Raw genomic sequence first — 25,563 nt, 5'->3', positions numbered from 1 at the left:
CTTTCACAAAACAATTGTTCGTAGCTTTCTCCCCGTCGCATAAAGGTAACCCCATCTCCAAAGCTGGGGTTGCAAGGTGGATTATTAAATGTATCCAAATATGCTACCAGAAAGCGAAACGCACATTGACAATTCCCCCTAGAGCGCACTCCACATGCAAACTAGGGGCCTCTATGGCATTCTTAGGGAACATTCCCCTAGAAGACATTTGTAAAGCAGCAACATGGTCTACAACACACACCTTCACTAAACACTATTGTTTTGACGTTCAAGCCAAGCAACAAGCTTCTGTGGTCCAAGCTGTTCTTAAAACTCTTATTCAAACTACTGCTACTGATACAGGTACCACCGCTGGGGGAGATACTGCTGTACAGTCTATGCAAGTGTGGGATCTACAGCGCATATGCCTCGAACGGAAAATGCTACTTACCAGTATGCATCTGTTCTTGGCATGTAGAGCTGCAGATCCACACACGCCCACCCACCTCCCCGGGACCTGTATCTGTTCCAGTTCTATCTTACTTAGGTGATGTCCATGTGTGTATATCTATCTCGAAACAGCGGCACAGGGGCAGCCGGGTGCAGAGTGAGTTAGGCCCACTGTTATCCTATGGGAGGCAGGGGGGCCTTGGTTGGTGGCTGCTGACTAGCAGGCCACGCGGCTGTGGGAGCTGGGCTCCTGGTCACTTGCTCAGGGCAAATGGGGAAGTAGATAGGTGCAGAGGTTACACTGCCAGGGCCACTCGGGCGGCTGGGTACAGGGTGCTTTTGAGCCTTTGGGCGCTCAATGGATTTCAATGGGAAAGCTCCTGGTTGAACAAAGGCTGCAAGCTCAGGGACGAAGATTCTTCAGGTGCCACCACCACTTTGAGAGGTAAGTTGGGTAGTTGGAAGATAGGTAGGTACCCAGGAGTTGGGCACAGGGGGCCGCAGGGCGCCTGGTGCAGGGGTGCCTTTTGGTGTCGGGAAATCTTACCCTCTGTTGATCGCGGTTTGGGGGGGTACCTGGTTCTGAGGCTGCAGGCGTCGTCAGGAGCGTCGAGGTGAGTCCTTGTGTGCCAGATTTGGGGTCACAGTCGCCGGGGGGGGATGTCCTCGGGGTCTTTGTTCACTCTGGCACAGGCCAGGCTTGATGGGTGCAGAGTGTGCAGGGTTCGCGGTTCCGGGCTGATGCCAGGGGTTAGAAGCTGGTTTTGAGCAGAGTCTATGCTCATGGGAGTCCCAGGTGCTTAGAGCCAAAGGGTAGCCAGGTCCTCCGTGCTTTGTGAGGTTGCTGGCCACAAGAGGTGCCGGGATGTAGCAGGAGCAGGTTCGAGGGTCGACAGGCCGGTAGGGCTGGGGCCAAAGCAGTTGGTGTCTTCCTCCTTCTTAGCAGCTGCACGACAAGTCCTCTTTCTTCTTGCTGCTCTTAGTTTTTCGGAATCTAAGGAAGGAAGGTTCAGGGTGCCCCTACATACTAGATTTAGGGGCGTTGCAGGTAGGTAAAGGGCAGGGACCAATGGGTCCCTGCCCTCGGGTGGGTACACCCCCTATCCTGCCACACTCCTGTGGGAGGGGGGCAGTAGCCTAGTCCTGATTGGGCAGGGCCTCCCATCTTCAAGATGGCGAGTGCCCGGAGATGTGTTTCACCTTGCCTCCCCCACCTGAGGGGTGGGGTTGGCAGGCTGGCACATCCCCTGTCCTTATTTGGGGTTTCCGGCAGTCTTCCCGCCAGAGTGGGGGTGAAAGCCGGTGGGGGCCAGGGGAAGCTCACAGAGGCGGCATGCCTTTGAAGCTTTCCCCTGTCCATCCTGGGGGAGGAGACCTAGCACCTCGCCCAGGATGTGCATTGTTGCAGGCCTAGGAGAGCGGGGGCTATCCTACCCAGGGGTCCAGCAACATGTCTGCTGTGTGGCAGCCTAGGCAGCCTCCCAGACCAGACATGGATTGTAGGTTAGGTTTCAGGGGGCATCTCCAAGATGCCCTCTGTGGTGGTTTGTACATTAAATCCTACACTGGCATCAGTGCGGGTTTAATGTGCTGAGAAGTTTGATACCAAACTTCTCAGTTCTTCAGTGTTGCCATTATGGTGCTGTGGAGTTCGTGTTTGATGAGCTCTCAGCACCATGTACTCTTAAATGGCAGCACTGCACTTAGTGCCCAGGAATGGACCTGGGTACTGTAGGGGCACAGGGCTCATGCTCCTGTGCCCACACCACTGGCATAGGGCACCGTGCTAGAGGGGTGGCTGATGTATGCCATGGCAGTGTAGGTGGTGGGCATGGCACACAGGGACGTGTGCTATGTCGACTTTGTTTTGTCTTGTACCCAGAAACTCAGCCTGCAAGGACAGTGTGTGTGTGTGTGTGTGTGTGTGTGTGTTAGGGTACAGGGCCTCTAAGGGTGGCACAATGAGTGCTGCAGCCCTTAGAGGCCTTCCCTGGTCACAAGGCCCTGGGTACCCAGGGTACCATTTACCAGGGGCTGACATGTGGCGAGGGTTTGCCAATTTGGGTTTGAGGTTTTTAGGGAAGGAACATAGGCCCTGGGCACCTGATTGGCAGGAGTCCAGGCCACACTCAGTCAAAGTACATTCAGCAAAAAGTGGGGGCGTACCATGCAAGAAAGATGGCACTTTCTCACAGTTGGTTTTCGATAATCTCCTGAGGATTAATATTTAACTGAAACAGACGTGCCAGTGCTTGTTTAAAGAAACCCCCTGCTATAATCGTTTTGAACCCAAGGCTGCGTTGATACGTGTGATAAGTTCTTGCAAATTTTTAATTATAAATGTATATTTTATTAACCTGTATATTTAAGAAAAGGAATGGGAGGTCTGAGTCCTTTTAACTAGAAAGGTTACAAAAATTGAGTCTACGCTCCCTAGGTGTGAGCCCTCGAATCTGGATTGCTGACAACGAGAACATGTAAAATATCCATTCTGCTTATACGGTCGTGCTCTAGAATAGGGAATCCATTTTTTTCAGTATGATTTAATAAAGTTGTATCCTCCCGTTCAGCCTTGCTGAAAGTCCCCCCTCTCTGGAGCCCAGGTCCAGAGTCTATTGATGGAAACTATATAAGACATCATGCCTGGCATACTGTTAGCACACGAGCATTTTTGAAATGGGGCGTTTAAGAGACCGACACACACCCCACTTCCGGATTCATAAAAGACACCGGCATAAATGGAGCATTTCAGGAGTCTTACCCAGGTTTGGGAACGAGGAAAGTGGCCACTGTGTCAGACTGTGGTGCTCCAGTGTTTTCAACATCCTTATAAATATGCAAACGAATGGACACTCTGGTCAAGTCTGTTTTGTATAGTTCTGCAGAGACCCGGCTTCTACTGATCCTTGTCTGTCTGCTATTCCTCTAATACGTGCTACAGTTTCCGCCTCAGTCAGTAGATTTGGCCCACACTCACAAAACAGCGGGCTGCACGTACCACTCAATCTCAGGGGCTGGGGGGCTGCAGTGAGATCAAGCAGGACGACCCAAGGTGTTGATGTTGGTCCTGAATGCCTGAGCGGTAAAGCAATTACCCCTGATCAAGCAGTAGTTTAAATGTTGCCTCCTTGGGAGAAGCCCCATCTACAAGTGGTCATTGTGAACTTTCACATTATGAGTGAGGAACTGTCGGGCTGCTCGTGCCACCTGGTGTTAGAGTTGGCGGGCATAGCTGAGTGGAGTCCCTTGCCCAGGATTGTGGGGGCCCAGAGTGCAGCCAACCTCTCCTTTTCCTTCCCCCACATCCTGCAATGAAGAGGGCATGAGACAAACCCTCCCTCAAGCAAACCAAATATTCCAAAGGAGTGGTCTTGGGCACTAGTACTGAAGCCTCGAGACCTGTGGAGATGGCAGATAACAACACTCCTAAGGGGGATCCTGGTACTGAAGCCTCCACCAACGATATTTTGCAGGCACCAGACAGGCTATTCAATCTCAAATAGTTATGGTAGAATGTGATCTCACCGTATTACGGCAGAATCTCCAATGTGGTTAACCTGTTTGCCAAAGCTGAGGGGTGCTTTTCATCTTTAGAGGATGAGCTGAGAGGAATACAGCCCAAACTATAGAAGTTAAAAAAGACTAACCTGGAACTATGCCAGCAGGTGGACGATTCAGGGGAACGGTCCCGCCGCAATAACTTGAAATTTGTAGGTTCCCTGAGGGAGTGGAAGGGACTGACCGAGCCCAATTTCTGGAACAATGATTAAAACAACATCCTTAAAATGGACAGTTATACACATGCTTCTGAAGACTGATAAGCATGTAGAAGGGGCAGAAGACAACGGCCCTGGGTAGAAACTTCAGTGTCTGTAGAAGAGGCGAGACTGGAGGATGGGAGGGAGGGGGGTCTAGTCAGAAACATGTGACTGTATACCACCTGCAACAAATTTGATGCCTGGAGTAGCTGGACAGGGGCAATGAAGATACCTCTTCCTTTAGGCCTATCTATCTGCCAGTGATCACTGTACTCCAAGACCCGGAATGAGATGTTGGGTCTGCTGTGGTTTGCTTCTCTGGGGAGTAGTGGAAGTCGAGGGGTGTGCTAAGAGATTACCCCCTTATGGCGTATGAGTATTAAGGACTATCTATGGTTCTTTTAAATTTAGTGTTGAAATTTATCAAGGACTGCTAGTAGCTTAAGGTAGATCCCAACAGGCGAGGGCTCACCATGCTACTTATTTAGATTCAACTTTAGATTCTGAAGAGAAATGTTTTGGTTCTATAGGATGGACAGACACTACAAGGTTAGAATTATAAGGTGGGTGGTTGTAGACGTTTTGGGTTTGTTTTGGTTATGTTGATTTTGTGCATCAGACCACAGCGCCACTGACTTCTCTATAGGTTACCACCCATCATGACTGACGAGTACAAGGGAGCTAGGGAGGGGGCGGGATTTGTATAATGTCCTGGGATGTAAACGGGCTAAATGATAAAATCAAACGGGGCCAGTTATGTTGTATGCAAAGCATAACGCCCTGGGCGTTCTCCTTCTACAGGACACCCACTTGTTAGGACATGCTGCATATTTTTAGGCAGATACAGGTACACACGGGTATACCACTCTGGCTTCATATAAGGATCTCCCCTGACTGTGTACAGGTTTACACAGACTTTCTAGGCCGCTGTCAAGATAGCATTTCCATTGTACGGTCACCCATAGTTTATTGTGAGTGTGCATGAACCTCCCACTTTGATCAAAAGTACATTGTCTGCCCTGGCATAGCTCTCAGCTGGTGTAACCACTGTAACAGTCATAGGTGAGGACTTTAACTCGGTGGTAGACCCCACACTAGACATTAGTGGCACTTCATCAGCCTAGTGTATGCTCCATTTAAAACGGTGGATACCCATAATGGGGCTAATCGACATTTGGCACTTTCACCACATGTCTGACGTGCAATATATGTACTATTCACCTGCATATGCATCACAATCTTGAATAGACTACTTATAGTGGCTATGGAATGGCATAAAGTAACCACTGTAGTAAATCTTCCCCGGGGACTTTCAAACCATTCTCCTATGCATATAAGCATACAGTGAGCCTTTACTGCAGACCGAGGATATGTCAGTTGAATTCCAGGTAATTGTTAGATGACACTGTCTTGGAAAAAACATTTATGAATATTTTAAAATGAATGCACCCTCCGTTCTTCCACCACAACTGTCTGGGAAGCTTTTAAGATGGCCATTCGTGGGCAAGCTATGTCAAATCAGGAGGATACAGGCAGCTAGGGGAGGGACATAGCAGAGCTCTAGCAACACATGTGGCTGCTGGAAGGTTGGGAGGGTTAGACCCGCAGGTACAGAATGAACAGTGTTTGCTTCACCAGTCCTGCCTGGCATTAAAGCAGAAGCTCCTTGATAATGTAGAACAGGCTGGCTGTCCTCCCAGAGCAGGTTGTGTGAGCAGGGCGAACAGGCAGGGACATTTCTATATTGGGTAGGCAACCATGAATATAGTTCAAGGCTGGTTCTGGCCATTTGAGATATGGATTGGCACATTTCACACGACCCCCACTAACATAGCGAAGACGTTAGCCACTTTCATAAGGGGCTATATGTACATGTGCGTCCCCCGCACTCCCAAACGCCCCGCAGCCTCATTATTGTATTCCTGGCCTTCGGAAAGACTCCAGGCCCTAATGGCTTTCCAGTTGAGAACTTGAAGAAATAATCTGGTAGGCACCCCTTTCCCCCATCTTAAAGCACTCTTTGAGGTCTATCAACTGTCACTATTCCTCCCAGATTTAAGAGAAGCGACAATTTCAGTTTTGCGGCGTGAATCTTTCTGGATTCACTATGCTGTGCATTATTCCGCCATCTAGTTGTTGGGTCCGGAATTGTAGTATTTCTTATTTTTTTTTTTTTTTTTTTTTTTGTGGCCCAGGTGGGCGTCGACATACCACCATTTGATGTCCTTCGTGACATCGACGCTCTTCCACCGGAAGCTCCCACCTTTGGTCGCCATCTTAAGATTCTTTTTTCCGCCGTTGGGTCTGGATCAACAGGAAGGAGCTCCAAGAACTTTGGAGAGAAGAATCGACGAAAGATCGGAATAGATCACCGGAGAAGACATCGGAGACCAAGTAAGAAGAAACTAGACTACAGTTCAGAGAACTTCGAAGAGTTTGACGTTTTTCGAAGGAGAATGCGCATATAGGGGGCTCCCTGGGCGCGGTGATGGACAAGACTCCGTTCAAATTCTGCGCAAACTGCCACCACAAGTACGCGCAGAAGGACCAACATCCGGTTTGCAATCTCTGCCTGCCGCTCGACCATCGAAGCGAGGATTGCAACGCCTGTGCAGCATTAACCCCGAAGACTCTCAGAGTAAGGGAAAGACAGAGAAGAGCAAACTACAACATGCAGGGGCAGGGGACGCCCCCATCGCTACGAGACTTGGGACTCTCCAGCGGAGAGGAAGACAACGTAGCTGAAGGACCAGAAAACGTCGTGGTCGTCGAGGTCGAAGAGAAAACATCGAAGGAGGTTAGTCGTCGAACACTAAACCCTCCACTGATGCTCGCAAAGGCGAGCCTAAGTCCTCGAAAGGAGCAGGGCGGTCGAAGCACTCTACGTCGACTACTGCATCCAGGGACAAACAGTCCGTCGGATCCTCTGAGAAGGACCACCAGATGGCGAAATCCCAAGATAAGGGAAAGGGGCCGAAGAACAGCCACGAAAAAGAGGCCTCGACGTCGAAAGGCGAAGGCCCGAAACAGGTTTCGACTTTGACGTCGACAACCGCGAAGAGGAAGGTCGAGGCCTTCGAAGCCAATCACTCGGCAGAGATGGAGAAGAAAAGGAGGCTCGAGGCCGAAATGGCTAACATCTTGCAACGCAAGAAAGACTTCGACGAAAAGCTAAAATCCTACAGCATACCGTCGAAGGCTGCACCCGAAACAGGAAAAGGCGTCAAGGAATTCGAAGCGCCGAACATACCTGAACCTGGAGAGGAACAGGAAGAGGACCTGTACTACGGGACAGGCGAAGGGGAAGATGATGAGACTTACCACGAGTAGACTTCTTCGGAGGCTCAAGACTTGCCGTGGGAAGAGCTCGACGCCGAATCACCAGAAGAGGGCATAGACTCATATCCGTCGAGGCCTTCGCCGCCAGACTACATGGGGGATCTACAATCAATTCATCAAAAGGGCGGCTGAGACATATGGGGTGCAGTTAGAGGAAGAGAAACCCCAGTCTTGCTTCCTCTTGTAGATCTTGCTGCCTTCACAAACTAGAAGCCAGTTCCTGCCCATGCTCCCAAGTGTGCTGGACCAGGGGAAGGAGGCATTCAAAGAGCCTGCCATGTGTAGAGCTGTGACTAATAAACTAGAAAAGAAGGGCATCTCAAGTTTATCGACCATTGATACTTGGTGCCCCAACACTCTTACACAACTCCGCAGTAGATTAATCCTAGGCGTGGTTGACCTAGGTGAAGATGATTAGTGGGAGTCCATAATGGCCTTGTGGTGTCTTCTCAATTGCGCCTCATCCAATTGAAATATCTGCATAGATTCTGTTATTCACCGGCCCTATTCTGGCATATGGGTAGAGCAGGATCCCCCTCCCGCCATTGTACTAGATGTGAAGCTCCGTAGGGGGATTTTTACCACATGATGGGGTCATGCTCAATCATGCAGAAATACTGCTAAATTATGTGTGTGAAATCGGGAGAAGTGATTAGTCGCGCAGTCCTGGTCTATCTGCAAATGGCGATATTTGTCTTACTGGAGGAATTGGGGGGGGGGGGTGGGAGGGGGCGCATCGATACTAGTTTGTAGTTACAGGGTTCCTTGTGGCAAAAAGCAACTTTGCAAGACATTGGAGGGAGGCAGAGGCACCTACATTGATGGAATGGACTAGGGGCATGGATTTTTGTGCAATGGCTGAGGAACTGGTATACTAGTTTGCAAGGCACAAGGGGGAGGGGGGAGCCAAAAACATAAGGTATGGGATAGTTGGTGTAACTATTTACAAGTCTGATACTTTTATTTGCTTACTGTACTATGCATGTTGACTGATTACCCTCTGGGTTTTTTGTCCGATGTAACAAGTAATATATTAAACGTGGAATGCTTTCTGTCTGAGTATTGTTTGAAACAGTTACCAATTGAAAAAACAATAAATCCTGTCTGCATCAATTACCCCAGTTCCATGGCAAAATTGATTGTTTGAACAATAAAATGGTCTGTAATTTACCCTCCCCTTTCACTGGAATTGTACTTTCTTGCGTTTAATGGTAGGTCCAGTTTGGCCACGCAGGAGCCTGTGCAAACGAATCGTCAGAAACAGCTGTTGCAAAGAACCAAGCAATGAAGGATGCAGGAGCCTATGTTCCCAGAAGCTTTGATGAACTGGGAGATGTTATCCAGTGAGTAAGGCCGTCCGTGGCACCCAAATTCAGGGATTACTCTTTTCCTGCCCTCTTACTTTGGTACATATTTGTTTGATTTATGGTATTACTTTTTCTCCATCTTATAGAAACAGCAGTACGTCACTTAAACTTTACCAAGCATTCTTTAACCAACTATATTGGCTAGGTTATATTTATCGTTATGTTTATAAGTGTTTTATAAACCCTCCTTTCTACCAGATTTCCCCAGATTCCTAACCATACCCCTTTTACACTCTAAAGCCTCGGGGAGAGGAGTTGGCGTAACGGCTAGGGTGCTCGACCTCGGACCTGGGAAACCGGGTTCGAGTCTCGGTAATGACGCTGAACATCATGTGATTCTGGGCAAATCACCTAATATCCCCGTGCCTAGCAAAAAATGAATGTGTCCTCATGTAACGTAACTGGCGCTTTACATAGCAGTGCTCGAACTTGACCCGAATCCAATTCGCACTATATAAAACTCTGCCCCCCCCAAAAAAAGCCCCAGATTTAAAATGTTTTGATACCGAAAGCTTGACATGCTCGGTTAGACACACAAGAAGACATCTAGTAGGTATATAATGAAGGCCCATCAGGAGGCCTCTTTAGGATGTTACAATATGCAGTGGAACCAACCCCATCCAAGATCATTTTAACCTGTCAAGGAATAACATTTTATGAAATTTGTACTAGATTACCATTATCGTTTGACTCCCCCCAAAAAAGTACATTGTTCTGTGCTGTTTTAGACTTGTTTTTCTTGTGTTTTATTACTTGAATTCATTGATCTTCTGTGCAGACTTCTTAAATACCCATCTCTTGTCCCTCACATACTGTTTAAGTTTGTATATGTTCTTTCTTTTGATGGGTCTGTGAGGATTGTGGACTAACTCAACCGTTCAGTCTTGCTATAGTGATAGATTGAGCACAATTAGGCAGAAGTATGCTATGTTATATGTATTTGTATAGCACCCAACTCACCCAGGAGAGTATCTTGGTGCTGAGCAGCATCTTCTCTTGCATTCATAATACAGCAAAACATTATTATCGGCTTACATAATTTCAGTATCCTTTGTCCTGCCTGGAGTTTTGAGTTGGAGATCTTGAAAATTAGTTTACAAAAAATACCCTTACGTTTCATGAAATCCAAAAAGAAGATAAACAGGGCTTTCAAATTGAAGTGTGTGTTCTGTGATTATTGGAGAAAAATGCAAAGAAGTGTAAAACCCAGCCAACGCAAGAGCAAAGAGGACTGTGACAAATCTTTAACAACTTTATTTAACATGTAATTGACACACCGCATACAAACCTTTAACTGGCATGTTCAATATAGTATAACTTGCATCAGTATTTTGTAAAAGGTGAATTACACCAGATTTTAACGAGCGATAACCTCCTTTCAGTCATCAAAATAAACAAATAGTATCATGAGCAGAATTTTTCTCCTGCTGCAAATGACAATCAGTCCTCTTTTGCTGAAACATAGTGAGGAACTCAAAGCTAACATGAGCAGGATTGTTGTGCCTTTGTTAATTTGTAACCAGTTTCTCTTATGGTTTTCTTGATATGACTGTTTCTGAGGGACTTCTTTAAATACCCAGTTAATATATATATATATACTGGTCCCCTTCTCTCTTGTGGATGGGTTAATGCCATCTGTTTTTCTTTCTCACATTGCTTAGGTCTGTGTATGAGGAGCTCGTTGCCAAAGGAGAGATTGTACCTGCCCAAGAAGTGCCTCCGCCAACTGTGCCAATGGACTACTCTTGGGCGAGGGTAGGGTTTGTTTTCCAACTACTGCTAATTGGTTATTTTTGAGTGAGCTGCTGAACTTGCACATCTTAGTCTGTTTATACTGATCATCTGTTTCGCTCTCCTCTTTCTTGATTTTGTCGTTTCTCCACACTTTCAGTTTTTTGCTCTTACTGTTGTTTTCTGGTCCTTTTATTTCTGCTGTTCGAGGCATGTGGGCTGCTGAATTCATATCTGTGCATAGATCGCCGCCTAGTGTTGGGTCCGGATGTTTGCACGTTGTTGTCCTGGAAGAGTCTTCGAAGTATCCTGAGATAGGTGACTCCTCCCCTGGACCACAGTGCGCATGGGCATCCTCTCCATCCCCAGATTGTTTTTTTCCGCCATTGGGTTCGGATGTGCTATCTTAGCTCAAGTTGGGAAAATTTCGTTTAAGGCCAAAAGGCCTTTAGCTTTCGTCGGTACTGTTCCCGCTCGGTGTCGACAGCTTTCTTACTTAGTTTAGAAACTTCTTCCAGTTTTCGGATCCGTTTCATACGACCATCGACATTACATCGACGATGGAATCGAGGACCCCATTCAAGCGGTGTCCTTTATGCCACGCCAAATATCCACACATCGACGTCCACCCGGTGTGCAACAAATGCCTCTCGCCGGATCATGACGAATCGACATGTATGGCCTGTGCCCGATTCCGATCCAAGAAAACTCTCCGGAATCGACGGGCAGCGAGATTAGAAGCGCAGCAATCGGCATCGGCCCCGGCCAACATCTTCAGCACCGAGGACGAAGATGTTGAAAGCGTGGAAGAAATACACTCCAGCCCCGCTTCCGAACACGATTGCCAATCGGAAGACGCCGATGAAGAGCTTTTTCACAGGGAAGAAGCCGACGACGAGGTAGGGGACTACGATGAGGCCTTTGGGGCCGAAGGAGATAGCTCTGGTGAAGAGCAGGGCCTACCCGTCGAAACGGAGGCTATCAAAGTGCGTCATTCTACGGCTCCGGTCGAGGGATCGCCTCCGGGCCTTACCCGAGATCAATCCAAAAGTTCTTCGCCACCGCCTTCAGGCCCGGCCTCGAACATCCAGCATGAGCCATTAATACCGAAAAAGACTGGTTTCCCTTCAACGAAACCGAAACCAATCGTCGCACCAGTTCCTCAGAAACTGAAAGTGAAACTGGCAGTGGTCGGCTCGAAGCCCTCGAAGACCTCCACTCCTTCGACGCCAGCACAGTCCATCGGCTCCGAACGCACTAACCGGGATTTCGGCGCCGAACTCGCTGCAGCGGATGTCGGTACCGACCCGAAAAAGAGGGCCGTCGGTCCCACAAAAGCGCCTCGGCCCCCGGCACCGAAGCAGTCGGCCCCGACTACCAAAGTTAAGATGGCCGCTATATCGGAGCCCACTTCAAAGGCAGCGACATGGGTCAAGTCATCGACTCCGTCGACCGCTACTACCTCTCCTCGACTCGATGAGCCTGTGGCTCCAAAGCAGTCAACGCCTACCTCTACGGAACCACTCGGCACCAAAGAACCTTCGGCGTTCTCGGTGCGACAAGTTGCAGCGTCATTGCAACGCATCAAAGAACGGGCAGCCCTCCAGTCCACGTCGGGCCCCGATCCTAAAAAGGCTCCAAAGGCACCTCCGGCACCAGCCAACATCACTTTTGGTTTGCCGCCGTCAACGGCACCGAAGATGTTCGAGATCCGAACACGTGTCCGCCAGACGAGGTCCCCATCTACTGGACACTCTCCTACTGAGCCTTCACCGTCCCAATTCATCGACGCCGACACCGGCAGACTTATGCTCCGAAAACGGAAGGCCACGCCAGAGCGGGCCTTGGACTCTTACAAAATCCCTCTGAAGCAGAAACTGCCAGCAGAGTCGGAACAGGTTCTATACGAACGCCTGCACACCTCCTATCCGGATCCCCAGTCCTTTTCTCCGACGCCCTCCGACACGGACGCAATGGCTGATTACATAGGTGATAATACCACCTACCCTAGGGATATAGATCCTGAGGAGCAGCAGGACCCAGATCAAGCTTGGGATGACCCTGCAGACCTGGGTACCGCAACAGATACCCAGGACACGCAGCTTTACGGCGCAAAAACATCTCCCACAGAGGACACTGCTGCCTTCAATGCCCTCATAGAACGTGCTGCAGCCAATCATGGAGTTCAACTCCACTCTGACACAATTGAGGACGACTTCCTGGTGGACACTTTCGCCTCCTCTGAGAGGACTGTCGACTTTGCCCATGTTGAAAGGTGTCCTCAAGCCCGCAAAGGACATTTTCAAGGAAACAACCAGGGCACGGGTGCTGAACCCCAGGATTGAAAGAAAATACAAGCCTGCGCCCGGGGACCCTATGTACATTAGAGGTCAGTTACCTCTGGACTCCATGGTGGTTGCTAACGCTCGCAAACGAGCACACTCGCAAACAACAGGTGATGCTCCTCCCCAGACAAGGAGTCCAAAGTGCTGGAGACCTCGGGCAAGAGGATTGCAGCTCAAGCAGCAAACATCTGGCGCATTGCCAATACACAGGCCCTCCTGGCTCGCTACGATCGTTCACACTACGACACGCTAGAGTCACTACTCCAACATCTGCCAGACGAATACAAGGAGGCAGCGGAGCTCCTCATCAGAGAGGGACAACTTCTTACAAACGCATCCATTAAGTGCGCACTAGATGCTGCCGACACAGCCGCGAGGGCCATCAACACCAGCGTCATGTTACGCCGCCACGCTTGGTTACGAATCTCCGGATTCAAACCAGAGATTCAAAACAACATCTTGAATCAGCCGGTCAACCCCGACTACTTATTCGGACCGGAAGTTGACACCACCTTAGAAAAGATAAAAAAGGACACTGACACTGCAAAGTCAATGGGGGCGCTGCAAACGCAGACATTTCGTAGTGGCTCCTTTCGTCGCCCCGGGAATAGGGGAGCAGCTAGAGGACAGGGGTCACAGCAGCCATACAATAAAGGGGGCACACAGAGCACCTACGATAAAAACAACAGAGGTGGATATCGTGGCTCCAGCACCAAGGGCAGAGGACGCGGTTACGGCAACACCAGGTCCTCACCCAAGAACAAACAGTGACGCCCTCTCCCTTCCCCCCGACCACATAACACCTGTCGGGGGGAGACTCCAGCGGTTCCTGTCCACGTGGAAAGCCATCACCACGGACAGGTGGGTCAGGGATATTATCCAGCATGGTTACTGTCTCGAATTAACCTCCACTCCACCCACAATACCGCCAAAACACCGTCCTATGTCCGCAGAGCACTTAGCATTATTGCAACACGAAGTGCTAAGTATGCTGCAAAAAGGTGCAATAGAGGTCGTGCCCGTCAACCAGCAGGGGACAGGGGTGTACTCCCTGTACTTCCTAATCCCAAAAAAGGACGGGTCGCTCAGACCTATACTAGACCTCAGACCGCTCAACCACTACATTCTGTCAGAGCATTTTCATATGCTCACCCTACAGCAGGTTCTCCCGCTGCTCAGACAGGGAGACTTCCTCGCCACACTAGACCTCAAAGATGCGTACTTCCACATACCCATCCACCCATCACACAGGAAATATCTCAGGTTCACTATTCAGGGACAGCACTATCAATTCAAAGTCCTCCCCTTCGGCATGACAACAGCACCCAGGGTTTTTACCAAGTGCCTAGCTACAGTGGCTGCACATCTACGGCGACGACACATTCACGTCTACCCTTACCTGGACGACTGGCTTGTTCAGGCAAAGTCAGCCCAGCAATGTGCCAGCCACATGTCCCTCACCATTCACCTCCTTCACAGTCTGGGATTCTCACTAAATTACCCAAAATCACATCTACAACCCGCACACGTACAACAGTACCTGGGCGCCACCATAGACACTCTGGCAGCCACAGCTCAGCCAAATTTGGTGAGGATCAACAGCATGCACCTGCTGATCTCAAAGTTCAAACCACAACACTCCCTTCCTGCGAGAGTGTTCATGCAGTTGATAGGCATGATGGCCTCCTGCATTTTCATAGTCCCGCACGCGAGACTACATATGCGCCCGCTTCAGGAGTGCTTAGCACGTCAATGGAATCAGGCTCACGGCCAATTAAAAGACCTAGTGTTGGTGAGCGGTCGGGCATACAACTCTCTGCATTGGTGGAATCCACAAAACCTTTGCAAGGGCCGACCGTTCCAGGAGCCTGTTCCACAAATAATACTGACGGCGGACGCGTCTCTCCAGGGCTGGGGAGCTCATGTACTCAATTACACAGTGCAGGGACTATGGACAACACAGCAAAGGAGGATGCACATCAACCTTCTGGAACTGATGGCAATCTTCCTGGCAATGAAGGCATTCAAAGTACACTTGTGCAACAAAGTCGTGTTGATCCAGACGGACAACATGACTGCCATGTACTACATACAAAAGCAGGGAGGCACACACTCTCCACAGTTGTCTCATCTGGCTCAGAGCATGTGGAAGTGGGCCATTCAAAGGAACATATTCCTCATGGCGGAACACCTCCCGGGCAAAGACAACCAGATGGCGGATCTGCTCAGCAGACACAGCCACCAGATGCACGAGTGGGAGCTGCACCCATCAGTACTCCAACCGTACTTCCAACAGTGGGGTCATCCAGAGATAGACCTATTCGCCACAAACGAAAACGCAAAATGCCAAAGCTTTGCCGCCAGGTTCCCACATCCACAATCGCAGGGCAATGCGATATGGATGAACTGGTCCGGCAGATTTGCGTACGCTTTTCCCCCAGCGCCGCTAATACCGCTGGTGGCACGCAAACTGCGACAGCACTCACTGACGCTCATCCTAGTTGCTCCAACATGGGCGCGCCAGCCATGGTACACCACCTTTCTGGAACTTTCCGTGGTGCCGCATCAAAGGCTGCGGATAAAACCTGCACTCCTAACGCAGAGCCATGGCGAAATTCAGCACCCAGATCCGCAACAGCTGAACCTGGCAAACTGGCTCCTGAAGTCTTAGAGTTTGGCTACCTAAACCTGCCACCTGACTGTATGGAGATCATCAAGGAGGCCAGGAGACCCACTACCAGAGCTTGCTATGCAGCTAAATGGAAACGGTTTGTCATTTACTGCACCCACAATGACATCAACCCGCTAGACGCATCCATTCAAAACATTATCTGTTACCTCTTACACCTATACCGATGCAATCTGGCATACACCTCAATACGCATCCATTTAACCGCAATTGCAGCCTATCTCCAGAACAGGCAGCACCTCTCTTTATTCAGAGTGCCTGCCATCAAAGCCTTCTTGGAGGGACTCAAACGAGTAATTCCCCCAAGACACCCGCCGGCACCAGTGTGGAACCTCAACTTGGTCCTCACCAGACTAATGGGTCCACCCTTCGAACCTCTCCACTCATGTGAGATTCAATTCCTCACCTGGAAAGTAGCTTTCCTAGTCGCAATCACTTCGTTAAGAAGAGTTAGTGAACTCCAGGCACTAACCATTCAAGAGCCATTCATACAGGTTCACGCAAACAGGGTCGTACTGCGTACCAACCCCAAATTCCTGCCTAAAGTAATATCGCAGTTCCACATGAATCAAACTATTGAACTGCCTGTTTTCTTTCAGAATCCACAAAATGTCGCTGAAAGAATGCTCCATACACTAGATGTAAAGAGGGCCCTCATGTACTATATTGACAGAACTAAACACTTTAGAAAGACAAAACAACTTTTCGTTGCCTTTTCTCCACAACACAAAGGCAACGCCATTTCCAAAGCAGGTATAGCCAGATGGATCGTTAAATGTATTCAAATTTGCTATCAAAAGGCTAAACGCACATTAACGATTCCCCCACGAGCCCACTCAACACGTAAGTTAGGGGCATCCATGGCTTTCCTGGGAAACATTCCTTTACAGGAAATATGTAGAGCAGCCACATGGTCCACTATACATACATTTACCAAACACTACTGTGTAGATGTACACTCAAAACAGCAGGCAGCTGTAGGACAGGCTGTTCTCAAAACTCTCTTTCAGACTGCTGCAGCTGGCACTGGTAGCCGCCGCTAATAGGAGGTACTGCTATGTATTCTATGCACAGATATGAATTCAGCAGCCCACATGCCTCGAACTGAATATGCTACTTACCAGTATGCATCTGTTCTTGGCATGTAGGGCTGCTGACATTCATATCGCCCACCCTCCTCCCCGGCGCCTGTAGCAGCTGCAGCTCTCAGAATTACTGTATAACATGGTCATCACTTCCTGTATCTACTCCATCACTGCCACAATGGCGAAAAACAATCTGGGGATGGAGAGGATGCCCATGCGCACTGTGGTCCAGGGGAGGAGTCACCTATCTCAGGATACTTCGAAGACTCTTCCAGGACAACAACGTGCAAACATCCGGACCCAACACTAGGCGGCGATCTATGCACAGATATGAATGTCAGCAGCCCTACATGCCAAGAACAGATGCATACTGGTAAGTAGCATATTCAATTAAAGCTTTCACTCATCCTCTTTTCTTTTGCCCCAACTTTATTGTCACATCCTCATTTCTTCTCCCCCTGCTTACGTCTGTAACCCTCTTCTACAGCATGCTTTGTTTTGCTTGTGAACATTTTCACTTTATCATCTGGTCTGTTCCTCAAATTCTTTATCAGGAACTGGGACTTATCCGAAAACCAGCTTCCTTTATGACCAGCATCTGCGATGAGAGGGGACAAGAGCTTATATATGCTGGGATGCCTATAACAGAAGTATTTAAGGAAGACATTGGCATCGGTGGAGTCTTGGGCCTACTTTGGTTTCAAAGACGGTGAGACCTACAAAAATACAGCCTTCTAAGTGCTCAATTATTTTCTGTGCACAAGATGCCTTACTTTACTTCAGAAAAATATGATTGGCCTAGTTAAGTCATCCATGATTCAGTGAGGTTGTAATGTGGCAACAGCTTTATCTCACCTCATTTGGAAGTCATTTAAGCTGAAGGAAAGGCAGGCTGAAATTCATTACTGAAATGTTTGTATAACCCATGTGGCCCGTTTAAAGGAACAACTGTATAAAAGGCATTCAAATTTGTCCATCTAGTTTAGAAATCCCTGACTTTCTTGAAAGGAAGACCTGAGAAGGACAGTTCTACTTACACTATCAATAGGTGCTGCTGTCCTCCGATTGAAGCAATGCACCCACTAAAATCCATAAAGAATGTGTTTATGTGAGGCAACTACTGTACTAATTTTAAATAGTATAGAAACAAACTATGTATAGTACTAAAATTGGCTGCAAAGTAAAAAGGAAAATGACAAGGACCCTGAAGTGAGCTTTAGAAATTATAGATAATAGCCAGCCATACAGTTTTTCTGTCGTTTTGTATCCTACACTGATGCTGATAAGAATACAAAGAAAATAAGAGCCTAGCCTTTGTGCTTGAAAATAAAAATGTTTGTTAAATTTTGATCAGTGGCCACTGACAGTTTTAAATTGCTAAGTCCTATATTTAGTTGCCAAGTAACCTCAAAGAGAATAGCATCCAACATTTTGGTAGTTGAATAGCTTAAATGAAAGGTAATAGTCTAAAACTTACTCCAGAAAAGACAATATTGGTGATTACTGACTAAGATGGCTGCCCTGCTATTGGGCCAGGAAAAGGCGAGCTGCAATTAGTAATGACATGCATTCACTTCCCATAATCCAGGAATGTTATGATCTTGATTGCCCACACTTTTAATTTGCTCAGTTGAATAGTGCTGTTTATTGGCTCACTATCTAACATGAGATCATTTGGGGCTTGTGCCTCTGCTCTTCTCCATGCTCTGATTTATTAAAACCTGCCAGTGTGCATACAGAAATCCCCACAAACATTCCTACACTCACCCAGAAATTGTCAACTAGAGCAGGTTACAGTGGTTCAGTTGCTGAGGAAACACCCTCCATCTTTCATAGTCACCATTGGTTACAATTAACCTTGCACATAAAAATCACGGTTGCTGCTGGAAGGTTGGGGCAGTCTAAGCAAATCCTGCGTGACCTGCATGGGAGCATCTGTTGAATTTTCTATTTTGCCACAAAGAATAGATGATAATCGGTGAAGTTTCTGGCAAACAAATGTTTGCATGCTGTGTGCTGACACTTATCTACCACATGTGTCACTTTTCTCCTCTAATATGCTTCTTAAGAGGGAAAAGGAGGAGAAGCGAATGACTGACTTCACTCCCACCATCCTCTCTCCTATAATTTGCAAGAGGAGGCATAATTTTTTTTAAAGTAGCTGCATATTTTGAAGACCACATAAAAGACAGAGTGAGAGCCAATTTTGTGTTAGCCAGACATTGCAATGGTAACAATCCCTTTGTCATATTACCACTGCTTCTTAAGTACTAATAAATTCATTTGATAAATAATGTTCTCTCTCCTTTCTCCAAAAACTTCTCTGGATTCCATATGCAATCAGAAGGTACTTCTTAATGTGGTAAATTTGTCTGAAGTTCCAGCAGGCCCGTCTTCAAATGTACCACCTGGATATTTCTCAGTGCAATAAAAAAGAGCACCAGAAAAAAATTTAACTACAGATCCTTTCTTCTGTACATTTCAGAACTGCCCCAAACCTCTGTCATCTTACTAGCCACACATTTGCACCTAATATAGATATCTTCTACAGCTTGTTAGTGTGTTAAAAATTAATCAAATAACTAAAATATGGTATGTAAATATGTAAGCATTATTTGTATAGTGCAAACATAGTCATGGCAGTGGAGCATTGTACAGGTTAAGAGGAGTCTGACAGTCGCACACTTAGTTCGCCTTACTTGAGGCTTGTAAATGACGAAGCTCTTGTACTACCTTATATCAAGTATACCTACCAGACTGGCCACTCAAGCTGCACCAGTGAAAGCATTATGTGCTTGTAATGTGTTAGTGTATGCAGTTTACAGTTGGAAAAAGAATGTTTTAATGAGTGTTGCACTTGTATAAAATCCTAGTGCTTAGACTGCTTTACAGATGGTAGAGAAAATGTGTATATAGCATGGAGACCATTGCCTGCTTGGGTGGACTGCTAGGAAATTTGGTATGTATTTCCTACTAGCTGAAGCCTTCCTGCTGCATTGTATAAATAATTGCCTACTCATTAACGTACCTCATTTTCTTTCCCCCCTCAGACTCCCAAAGTATGCCTGCCATTTCATTGAAATGTGTCTAATGGTGACAGCTGATCATGGCCCTGCTGTGTCTGGAGCTCACAACACCATTGTCTGTGCCCGTGCTGGGAAAGACTTGATCTCTAGTGTTACATCTGGACTGCTGACCATTGTAAGAATCTAGTGGTATCTAATTGCCTTGGGACCCCCATATTCCTCACTCCTTTTATTTTAACCCTACCTTATAGTCTCATTGACTGTCATGAACCGGATTTTAAGTTATCAATGCTGGTATACAAAGAGTCCCCTGAGTCTTATCCATATGGAGCATTTGTTTTTCGCCAGCCAAGGAGGCCTAAACGCTGTCTTCGATAACTTGTTTTAATTTTTTGATTAAGGTTTCACCAACAGATGGCTAAAAACTGTTATTGTTGAATACTTAGTGTGGAAAAGACCAGTACTTGCAGAGGCTTTGCGTCAGCCCACTCCTTACCATTGCTTGGCTTTCTAGTCCGTCTAATTTGTTTGCTCCTTATTTAATGGCTTTACTTCCTCTCCTTCTGTATGTCTCTCCCCTGGTGCATAGATTCTGATGAATACTTCTAACTGCAGATTCCTTCACTTTAGAATATTCCCAGGCACCAGACTAGATCCGGAAGACTTAAACAGCATTGTTCCTGTGCAGCTCCACATTGACTTCATTGTGCCCTGGAAGTAGCAACTGAGCCACGTAGGCAGCAGTTATTTTCTTTCTGTGCTTTCATATTTGGATCCGGAGCTAGTCAGTTGTGGATTTTTGTCTAAAATTTTTTTTATCCTAGTGTGTACAGAAACTATGTCCCTTCCTAAAATTACAGGTTTTGAATCTTGTTGGGACTGTCGCAACCAAATGTGTGACAGAACCCCAAGAGGTATGCCTCTGGTGTTTGCGTTCATGACACGACGCCAAGTCCTTCGAGGAGTGTGCCAGTATGAATATGAAGGAGATCCGGGAATGTAGAATGAACCTATACGTCACCCAGAACCGAAAGAAGTCACAGCACTCCAGCTCGAAGCAGAGTGTGCGAATCCCTTCCCACTCTTGAACAGATTGGAATCTTTAAAGAGGTCATGTTATGACTCTTTGGCACTCATTATCAATCAATTTTTATTCGGTTTAAAAGACCATAAAAATATAAAATGTCATTTTGTTTACGAATCTAACCACACCATGTAAAAATCATGTTTAATAGTTTAAAAATCCGACCACAAATTATTCTAACATTAAGACAGGCTAAACACCAAAAGCAGAAAGATAAAGCAGCAATCATAACTTTGCGAATCAGGTCGCAAATTGTCGAGTGCTTGAAATTGAGGAAAATCCTAACCACAAGCTTACAAGAATAGGAATTTGTAAATGCAGGCCCTGCGTCATTTTATCAACTCATTTATCTCATACATACCAATAATGCACAGCACATCAAGATTAGATGTAATAAGCGCAAGTAATTTAATCACTTTCCAATCATCATAGCACTATCCTAGATTACGTGGCCACCATGTTTCGTAACCTAATTGCAGCTGTGATAAATTTATACACCAAATAACAAATAAATTCGGACTGCAGAAGTTGTAAATAAAGTAAGGCTGGCCTGCATCTTCTAATATTCATTTGTCCAAGTAGTAGATTTAAGAAAATTTCCGTGGAACTTCGTAAAGTTTACCAAAGCAAAAAGTGTAGTGTAGATTGTGCAGACTCTGAATCACATGGGTACGGTACAAGGTCTGGTTCACCAAACGCATCTCTAGGATAAGAAACAAGGAAGTTAGTAATGTTAAAGCAAAAACTAATTAAGTAGTGCCTATGATGCTGGCTTGGGATAAAGTTTAAATAGTGCTGCATACCATGTGTAGTGGTTAATAGCTGAAAAGCCAACTCCCATCTCTTACTACACTCCAGGGCTTCTGTTCTTCCCATAATACAAGAAATTCATCTTTGACATGTTTTTTGGATGACAAAGTAATGCTCTGTGGGCTGTTAGAGTTCCACACGCACTATCGAGCAAAGTTGGTCCCCGACATACGTCAGCCATGGAATGTTGCTAGCTTTATCGAGCCTCAGATGGTCGAATTATGGATTGATTGAGCAATGTTTTTGTTTTGGCACAAATTGAAATCCATAGCATTAGGGGTGCAAGTTTGACTCAATCCTCGAGATATGATAACACCCAACTCTGCATGACAGGCATAGGTGGGTACAACAGAGGACATCAATAGCAACCGTCTTAAAAAGGCTTTTCCGCTGGCCTGGATTTGTGTTGTCAGACTCCCCAGATGCCTTAATCATGTGTGGCTACTGAGATGCATCTGGCCTTGTATACATCGATCAGTTTGTCCAGGGGTTTAGAGGCTAATTTGGCAGCTAACTTGAAGACTGCAGCAATGGACCTGTCAACATAGAGCAGCCTGGTCTTGTTAACATAATCTGATATCAGTTTACTAGTAGACTGGCCTCAGACCACAGTATACGATTTAGAGTTAATAGACAGTCCTAATTTGCTCATAGACAAATCAAAGTTTTGCAGCGTGAATCTTTCTGGATTCACTATGCTGTGCATTAGTCCGCGGTCTGGTGGTTGGGTCCGGAATCGTAGTCTTTCTTTTGTCTTTTTTTTTTTTTTTGTAGCCCAGGTGGGCGTCGACGTCCCACCATTTGGTGTACTTCTCGTGACGTCTGCATGCTTCCTGCGGAAGTCCCACCTTGGGGCGCCCTCTTCAGATTCTTTTTTCCGCCGTTGGGTCTGGATCGTCACCGAGAAGCTCCAGAGTTTTTTGCGAAGAAAGAAGAAAAAGCACGAGTTTCATCGAAGAAAAGTTGAAGACTACAGAAAGAAAGAACAACGAGCCGGGACGACGAAGAAGGAGGAGAACCTCGAGATCTTTGACGTCCAACGGAGAATGCGCACTCAGGGACACTGAGCGCAGGAATGGACAAAACACCTTTTAAATTCTGCCGTAACTGCCACCACAAATACGCGCAGAAGGACCAACATCCGGTCTGCAACCTTTGACTGCCAGTCGACCACGAGAGCAAGGACTGCAACGCCTGTTCCGCCTTCACACCGAAGACACTCCGGGTGAGAGAGAGGCAGAGGAGAGCCAACTACAACATGGAAAGCAAGGGAAAGGCCCCGTCCCTTTACAACCTGGGCCTCTCCACCGACGATGAAGAAAATGTCGCCGAGGGACCTGATGACTTCACGGTCGCAGAGACCGATAAGAAGACGTCTGACAAGGTAGGAGAGACGTCGAGCGCAAAACCCCCGACAGGTCCCCGAAAAACAGAGACTGACTCTCGAAAATCAGAGTCGAAGTCCTCGAAAGAAACACCGGCGCCGAAACTTTCGACGACCACGAGTGGATCCAAGGACGTAAGGCCCAGCGGATCCTTCGAGAAGGACTCCAAGGTGGCGAAGACCGCTGAAAAACAAAGGTCGTCGAAACAGGCCCACGAAGTTGGGCGTTCGACCACAAAGGACAAGGTCGCGTTGACGCAAGCTCAGTCGAAAAGGCCAGCGCTCGACGCCGAACATGCCTCCGAAATGGAAGGAGTTCGACGAAAAGATGAAGAAATTCACTATCCCAACGAAATCACCGACGGTCATCGAGGCCGAAGAGCAGGACGAGTTCGACGCTGAAGAGCTGTCAAACTCCCGAAGAAGAGGAGGAACAGCAATCTAACTACAGCTCGGCGCCGTCGACACAAGACCTGGATTGGCAGGACCTCGACGCTGAAAATCCAGAAGAGCCCGTGGAGACTTATCCTTCGAGGCCTTCGCCGCCAGATGATATTGGGGCTTACAACATGGTCGTCAAAAGCGCGGCTGCAGCTTTTGGCGTGAAACTAGAGGAAGAAAAACCGAAAGCAGACTTTTTACTGGAAACACTGCTCCCCATCCAAACTAGGAGCCAGTTCCTCCCCATGCTCCAGAGTGTCATGAACCAGGGGAAGGAGGCGTTCAAGGACCCTGCAACATGCAGGTCCATCACACCCAGAACAGAGAAAAAATATAAACACTCCTCCCAGGACCCTCCATACATCAAGGGATCTGTCACAGCAGACTCCATTATTGCATCTACAGCCAGAAAAAGGGCCAATGTCCCGGCGACCTCTGGACCACCTCTTGACAAGGAGAGCAGAAGGATGGACCTCACTGGGAGGAAAATAGAGAGAAACGCGGCAATGCACTGGCGCATGGCGAACTCCAATGCCCTACTGAACAGGCACCAGTACCAACATTGGGACGAAATGGGGGACCTAATCAAGCATCTCCCCGAACAATACCAACAAAGAGCTTCGCATCTAGTGGAAGAGGGGAAGAATATAGCGAATTCATGCCTTAAAACAGTGTTGGATGGGGCAGAGACATCAAGCAGACTGATGGCAATAGGAATAACTGAAAGGAGACAGGCCTGGCTCAGAATTTCAGGATTCAAGCAAGAGGTACAGAACAACATCCTGAACACCCCTTTCAACAGAGAAACGCTGTTCGGGGCACCAATGGATGAGAAACTCACCCAACTCAAAAAAGAAAATGAGACGGCAAGGTCCATGGGAGCCCTGCAATTCAGAGGGATGAGAAGAGGTACCCCGACACGAAGACCTTACGGAAGGGGAGGAAACCAACCGGGAACGTCACATCAAACATTCCAGCGAGGCCAGCAAGGCGAGAGTCACGGGCAACAGGGGCAGCAGAAACAGAGCTGGCAGTACCAGCCTCGGGCCAGTCCTTTCGTAGTAGGGGAAACGGACTAGGCCAAAGAAGAAGAGGGGGAGACCAACCCGCCTCAAAGTGACTTCACACGGAGGAGAGTGTTCACCCACAACGTCCCTCCAAGGGTAGAGCACAAAATAACCAACAAAAGAGGGTTACACGAACCAAACGCCTACGAGCATGCAACACCGGTGGGCGGCAGACTCAGATTTTTCCTCCAAGAATGGAGGAAAATAACAACAGACAAATGGATACTCAACATCATACAGTACGGATACTGCATAGAGTTGGAAAGGAGACCTCCAAATAAAAAACCAAAGAGAAGGGAACACTCAGGACAAGAGCTAGCACAACTCGTAGAGGAAGCACTACAGCTACTCCAAAAGGAGGCCATAGAACCAGGACCATTCAAGGAAAGGAACACGGGAGTGTACTCAAACTACTTCCTGCTACCAAAGGTGGACGAAACACTAAGACCCATCCTGGATCTACGATTCCTAAACAAGTACGTAAGGACGCAAAAAGTCAAAATGACATCCCTACAAGAATTACTCCCACAAATGAGAGACGGAGACTTCATGTCCACCGTGGATCTCAAAGATGCCTACCTGCACATCCCAATGAACAGGCAGCATATAATCTGTTAAGGTTCACCATCAACAAGGATCACTACCAATTCACAACCTTGGCATTCGGTCTAAAGTCCACACCAAGGGTTTTCACAAAATGCCTTGCAGCAGTAGCAGCGTACCTGCGGAGGGAAGGGATTCATGTGTATCCTTAACTCGACGACTGGCTAATAAAGGCAAGTTCACGCGACAAATGCGAGGAACACGCACAGCGGGTCACAAGAACACTAACAAACCTGGGGTTCTCAATACACTGGGGGAAATCCTCAATGGAACCAGAACAGGTGAAGATCTTCCTGGGGGCACAGATCAACACCATAGACAGAACGGTGATGCTCAGCGACAAGAGAACAATAGCCCTGCTGAAGGAGACGCGCCTCTACCAGAAGGGGCGCGCTCTGACAGTGA

The 25,563-nt window shown here is 47.5% G+C and overlaps 1 protein-coding gene across 7 annotated transcripts in view; it reads left to right on the top strand.

Moving 5' to 3' along the window:
• ACLY (ATP citrate lyase) overlaps positions 1-25,563 on the top strand; it is a 463,802-nt gene that overhangs the window by 379,109 nt on the left and 59,130 nt on the right. For all 7 annotated transcript variants that reach the window (XM_085616801.1, XM_085616574.1, XM_085616958.1 and 4 more), the window contains 4 exons: positions 8,742-8,869; positions 10,555-10,648; positions 17,298-17,452; positions 19,794-19,944. In XM_085616801.1, the coding sequence (XP_085472927.1) occupies positions 8,742-8,869; positions 10,555-10,648; positions 17,298-17,452; positions 19,794-19,944 (528 nt within the window). The remainder of the gene's footprint in view (positions 1-8,741; positions 8,870-10,554; positions 10,649-17,297; positions 17,453-19,793; positions 19,945-25,563) is intronic.

The sequence above is a fragment of the Triturus cristatus genome, chromosome 1_1 (genome assembly GCF_964204655.1).
Source record: "Triturus cristatus chromosome 1_1, aTriCri1.1, whole genome shotgun sequence".
NCBI classification, from domain to species: Eukaryota; Metazoa; Chordata; class Amphibia; order Caudata; family Salamandridae; genus Triturus; species Triturus cristatus.
This window is presented reverse-complemented; position numbering and strand designations above follow the sequence as displayed.